At 34.9% G+C, this 6,453-nt stretch overlaps 1 protein-coding gene across 1 annotated transcript; it reads left to right on the forward strand.

Moving 5' to 3' along the window:
- The first annotated feature begins 598 nt into the window (after positions 1 to 598).
- On the forward strand, positions 599 to 3,965 carry LOC131661315 (uncharacterized). Its single transcript, XM_058930815.1, has 4 exons — positions 599 to 818; positions 898 to 1,017; positions 1,965 to 2,195; positions 3,531 to 3,965. Exons 1-4 carry the CDS (start codon positions 627 to 629, stop codon positions 3,894 to 3,896), a joined length of 909 nt encoding a protein of 302 aa, XP_058786798.1. The 5' UTR covers positions 599 to 626; the 3' UTR covers positions 3,897 to 3,965.
- Positions 3,966 to 6,453: the final 2,488 nt, after the last annotated feature.

Here is a 6,453-nt window from a genome sequence, read left to right on the forward strand (position 1 = left end):
GAGGAACTGCGTATTGGTATAAGTGCAAAGATTCTCCAAAAGGGTGACAAAACTTTCTCAAGATAAGTAATGTAGCATGTCACCCTTGCGAGAGACTCACTAACCACCAATTTATTAGGATGGGCATCCCTTTCTCGATTATGTTTTCCGTTTCCTGAATTACTCGCTTGTTCGTGAAATTTTGAGAAGTGGCGTGACTTGGATCACAACAATACGTGAGATGGAGTCAAAAAGAGAAGACTGTACTCTCCTAAATAATTATTGGGGAATTAGCTACCCATTTCCCACACTCTTGAAAGCGATTATTACTCTCTTGAAGTCTAAAGTCTAAACACGAAAATTTCTTATAAATACCTCAATCTTAAAGTTGAGTGGACATTCAATTTATGCAAAATACCATATAAAACCTCTTACTACATGAGCATGAGCTTGCCCTATCACTAGAACAACCCTCAATACCTATGCCAGTTTTACACTGCAATAAATTGTCACATATGATGCTGCTTTTAGGAAGTAAAAAAATTTAAATAAATTACTCTAAGATAGAATTTGACTTAATAAAATTATAAAATAATTCTTAAATGAGTTGCACTACTAGATATGCTCTATCTTGCAAGCAAACCTAGATGTTTGAGATGGGGGCCCACGAAGAAACCTTGGTGGAAGCAGCGCTCCGAGTTCTCAACACCGCCGACCCGTTCGAGAAGGCGCGACTCGGTGACTCAGTGGCTTCCCGGTGGCTCGATGGCTCCATCGCCGAACCCTACAAACCTTCTATCGACCTTCACGTCCCTGATCGCCCAGCAAGGCTATCCAGCGTCTCTGCCTTCTTTTCAAGTTACCGTCTTGTTTGTGTTCGATGAAATTCCTCACTGACATGAATGACTTGTTTTGCAGGTGAAGTTAGTGCCTCCGGGTCTCATGCCGAAGCTTGGTAAAGCAGGAAGCTTGCAAAGCAGGGTAAACATTGTACATAGCCTTACTCACACTGAAAGCTGGGCTGTTGACCTCTCTTGGGTACTCTCTCTTTTTTTCACTCCTTTTCCTTCACCCTTTTATATGATATACTTTTTTTGCTTCTGAAAATCTGAATAATGTATAATTTTGTATTGATTCATCATACATGTTTTAATATTCAGTTTATGGCTCTGTTCCCATGCTTATATTTTAATTCTGACAAGACAACCTCGTATTAGTAAGATAAGAGAGAGATTAAGTGAATCCTACAATTAAAAACCATTTTTTTTAGAATTCTCCTCATTTTGTCTCTGTTTTGAAGTTGAAGGAAAAACTTGTTTTTTTGGAGAGTATCATGTAGGTAAACTGCACATTTCAATGTGGAATTTTGGCTTAAAATAAGTTTTGTTAAGGGCTGTGTGCTACACAATAGTACTGGAGCTGTACAATATTTAGCAATGGGATTATACAAGATAAATAATTTAGAATTAGGAGCTTCACTGCACGTGCTTTTGTATGTTGTGGAAAGGTTTTTTCTTAACCTCTAACTATCACGTGGGATATATATGATGCATACAGTGCAATATGAAATATTATCACATTGATATGAAGTACAAGAGAAAACTTAAGAGACTAATAAGTAGGCACGGGGACTCTTAGAATATCAGTGTCGCGCATTATTACATTTACATGTATTTGATACCAATATGTGTACGGCACTCTTAGATATATATTCAACTAGAAGTATCCTACATAAATCTTCTTTGATGGAAAAAACATGTGTTTTACTCTTGTTTTTGTGTATTTTTCAACAGTACCTATCATCTAGTCTAAATCAAGTGTTCAGAAAAGATTTAAAGCCCCCTAAAATTTAGTTGGCTCTTTTAGTGTTGCATTTGTTATTGTTGGTTTGGAAATCATTTATTTTTCCATACAGTTCATACAATGCTAACCTGCTGCAAACATTTACTGGTAAAAGTAGTCTGATGTATAGTAAATTCTTGCAGGATATAATAGCTCGTTTCGGTAAGCAAGAGGCAATGCCTAGAGAATTCTTTACAGATTTCGTAAAGGTAGCTCAGGATGAAGGGAGACACTTCACTCTTCTTGCTGCGCGACTTAAGGAGTTAGGTTCTGATTATGGAGCACTACCAGCTCACGATGGCCTTTGGGATTCTGCCAGTGCTACTTCTAAGGATTTATTATCACGATTAGCAATTGAACATTGCGTCCACGAGGTGAGTCTCACATAGGGCCTTTCTGCCATTATCATTTTTTATGGTTTATGGTTTTGCTTTATGTTTCTGATGAACTGAGACAATTGACTTGATTAGATACCTAGTTTTTTTTTTTTTGTGAAAATGAAGACTGAATTAAAAGGGTCGCCTGTCAATGCTGGATTTATGTTTTTTTTGGGAGTGGGGGTGGAGTGTTAAGCCGTTCTTGAAAAAAAAAAAAAGGCCTTTTAAAAGCTCTGATTTTTTAAAAAGAAATCAGTGTTCTATATTGTTTTCTTTTCTTGATACTTAAGTGAGATTAGAGTTTGTCCTATCGTCTCGGGTCTCGTAGTTACTTTGGAGAAATGGAGAGTGGAGAGTAAGGTTTTTCAACCCAAGCTGCAATTGAATGTTTTATTGGAAAATTTTTAATGCAAACAAAGATTTATTTTCTCGATTATAGCTTTTATACTATATAATATTTAGAGTGATTCTGTTCCTATTTTGTGCCGACAATCTTTAATCCTTAGGGGCCTTAAGCAATTTTCATTACATATACATAAGGAGATGGGGTAACTCCACATGGAGTGCTTTAGTGTTTATAGCTGGTGCAAAGAATCTGAAATTTTGAATTAGAAATTCTTGTCTTTGACAAATTGAGTGTAATTAAAAAGTTAAAAGGGTATCCTGTCAATAAAACTTCCGCCATTAAAGGATCAGGGAAGGGTTGAATTTATTGTGGATCTATTTGAAGCAGTTCTTCCTTATATTTGCAAAATGTTAATTCCACGTCTCAAACCAATGACCTCCTAATCACATAAAAATAACTCCAGCTATTGCTTCAAAGACTCATCTTTGTGTGAACTTATTAGGTTTTTTTTCCTTGAAAAATCATTTGTTATGAATATAGATGGAATATCTTGCATATATCAAGTCGAGATAACAGCTGTGTATAGTTCAATATGATGTACACTCTGATTTACATCAACAAACTTGTATCTTTTGTGCCAAAGTTTAGTTTTCATGGTTACAATTACAATGTCCAGAATTGCAGCACCCATTTACATTCAAACTAATGCTTTATAGAATGCACTGTACATATGAGTTTTTTCATTGCTTATCATTTCTCAAGTAGCTGAGTTTCTTGGAGGTTTTCTAGTGCTATCTTTTTTAATGAGGAAAAAGTTCTACAATTTTATAATAAAATTATAACAAGGAAAATGCCACCATAATAAAACGCTTGCCATCATTCTTAAAATGGCCCTCTATCCCTTCTCTCTGTCTCCCACATGGTTCTACATCACATCAAATTGGTCTTATCTAAAATGTACACTTTGGTTGTGAATATGAACACAGGCCAGAGGACTTGATGTGTTGCCTACAACAATCTCACGATTTCGCAATGGTGACGATGACACTACAGCAGACTTACTTGAAACTGTAGTTTATCCAGAAGAAATTACACATTGTGCTGCCGGAGTCAAATGGTTCAAGTATCTATGTCAGAGGTCTGGAAATCTAGCCTCAGAGCAAGAAAATTATGCAGTGGAAAATGGAACAACAACAGAGGAGAATGAAGTGATTTCAAAGTTTCATAAAATAGTGAGGACATATTTCAGAGGACCTTTAAAACCACCTTTTAATGAGGCAGCAAGAAAAGCTGCTGGATTTGGTCCTGAATGGTATGAACCTCTTGCTGTTAAAGTGCCCAATGCACAATAACAAAGCATGTTAGTTTTTATTTAATTACGAGTTTCTTGCTGCATATATCTTGTGCAGCCTTACACTGAATATTAGTTTTAGGCTTTATATATATTTAAAATCCTATATACTGTTTTTATTTTTTAAATCTTTTTCAGAATATTTATGTATTAATTGAGATCTAATGTTTTAGAGAACAAAGTTTAAACTAAAAAAAAAAACATACATTTATGTTTTATTATTATGTTGGAAATTCAAAATGTTACTCCAAAGAGATCGATGAAATTTCACCAAAATTACATATGAAAGGTTAAGTATTGACATAACTAAATTTTATAAATAAAGGAATTAATCAAACTATTAATAGAGTGGGTAGGATAGCACCGTTTTTTTATTTAAAATACTTTGATACAATTTTTTAGGTATGATTTTTATTATTATTCAATGAAAATGTTACAAGTGTACTTAAATATCGTTTAGAGAGTGAAAAGAGGAGGAAATTGTATGTGTAGGAGAAAAAGACTTTACTCGAACCAAAGCCACCTGAAATACTCTTGCTAGAATTACGTCTGTCAGAATCGCGGGACTCAAATCAATTCGCGACAACATTTCCACGGCGAGAACCACGAGAAGATGATTCAAGTGTTGTGTTTTTTCAATGCCCCCAAAACCTTCGGAACGCCAAAACATTTATTCAGGTGCTGGGACACCAGATCAAAAATCACTATGGAAATAATTACAGGAAGAAAGAGTGCAAAAGAATCTAGTTCTGCATCGTCGGGAAATAGCTCCACTGTTGTCGGTCAGTGTTTCATTGGTGACCATTGATTATAATCAACATGCACGGGTGAGTGAAATCATCATAATTGTTGTTGGAAGGTTCTGGGAAAAGGTAGGGGCCTGACTCAAGGTAAAGCTAGTTTTCATTTTGAGACATTTACAATTACAATATAGGTTGGGTTGTGGCTATTTTTCATGCATGGCGCCGACGTCTCTAGTATGCGCTCCCCCGCCACCCTAGAAGACTAGCCTTTCACTTTCTCTTACCATCCCCTTCATATGTGTCCACACTGTCTCTTCGACATGCCAATATAAACTTGATTATTGTTACTCGAACAACGACACCTCCAGACCTTAGTCTGATCTTAGTTGTGCTTCCACAGTTTGAGACCCTGGAGGTTGTTATGCTTGCCAAAATTAGGTGGTGGGTGTTGAGAAACTACCACAAACATACACTTTGGAAGATCGGAATATACCTTTGTGTCTTAGTTAGCCATGATGGTGTGGAAATGGGGTAAGGTTTATAAATGAAAGTTGTTCAAATTGCGGCATCAGCTTTCAATATCCCCCTTAACCCTAAAAAAGGTGTTAAAGGGTGGTGAAACTTCTAGAAGTGTACACACAACTTGTGTTATGTTACATAAGAATAAATAATCGTCCAATAACGCTAACCCTAAAAAAGGTGTTAAAGGGCGGTGAAGCTACTAGGAGAGCACACATAACTTGTGTTATGTTACATAAGAGTGAAGAATTTTGGGTTGTGGAGGTCAGGCGAGGAGAAGAAAAAAAGTCTAGCAGCTAAAATTTTAGGTGATAATAGAGAACATAATGTTTTATGAATACAAATATTTGAGAAAATATTTAAAATAAAAATAATATATATGCATAATATAGAAAATATAACAAAAAAAATAACAATTCAATTAATACTATTAAAAGGAATATATTAAATTTTGAAGATCTAATTTTGTTAACGTGGCAAATAATGTTAGTGTCAGAAAAATCTTCCGTTGAATGAGATTTTTTTAGTTATTAATATCTTATTCATCTTCTTCGTTAAACTCAAGACCATATCTCCAACGCAAAACAAAAAAAATCCAAAATAAAGAAATGCTTATTGTAAGGAAGTTGTTGACTAATCTTATGATAAAACTCAAGTTGATAATGAAACTCTTAAAGGGAAACTCATGGGGAGTGGAGTAGGCCGCATGGCTTTAAGGCCGAACCAGTATAAAATGTGGTGTGCAATTTCCTAACTCTTCTCTTTTATTTTCTTGCAATATATCTTCAATGCTAAAGTATTTGCTTCATATTTTTTCTTGAAATCGACCAAGCTAAAATCAATCTTTTTGTAAAAAAAAATTCTAAAACCATATAACAAAATTCACCCCATCTTGTGTTTGAATCCAATTGGTCATCAATTGATTTCGGAGCCTAACTCATGTTATAAGATTAATCTCCTCAAGAGTTAGGACGACTTCAAACAATTCACTAAACAAACCCTATCCAATTGGTCTATTTGTTCTCACTCATCAAAATAATAATGTAGTGGAAATTAAATTGAGAAATCTATGGACCAAAGAGAATAAAAAAATGCATTACATTTTGAAAGTTAAAACTCCCATCACTATTGCTTCAAGCATGAATGAGTTTTCTTTTCGTGTTTCACACATTGTAATACTGTAAAAGAAATGTGGGACACCTTTCAAATTATCTATAAAGGTACAACCGAGATAAAAAAAGGTATGATGAACACATTGAGCCACAAGTATGAGTTTTTTAGAGTGAAACCTAAAGA

The sequence above is a fragment of the Vicia villosa genome, linkage group LG3 (assembly GCF_029867415.1).
Source record: "Vicia villosa cultivar HV-30 ecotype Madison, WI linkage group LG3, Vvil1.0, whole genome shotgun sequence".
In the NCBI taxonomy this organism is placed as follows: domain Eukaryota; kingdom Viridiplantae; phylum Streptophyta; class Magnoliopsida; order Fabales; family Fabaceae; genus Vicia; species Vicia villosa.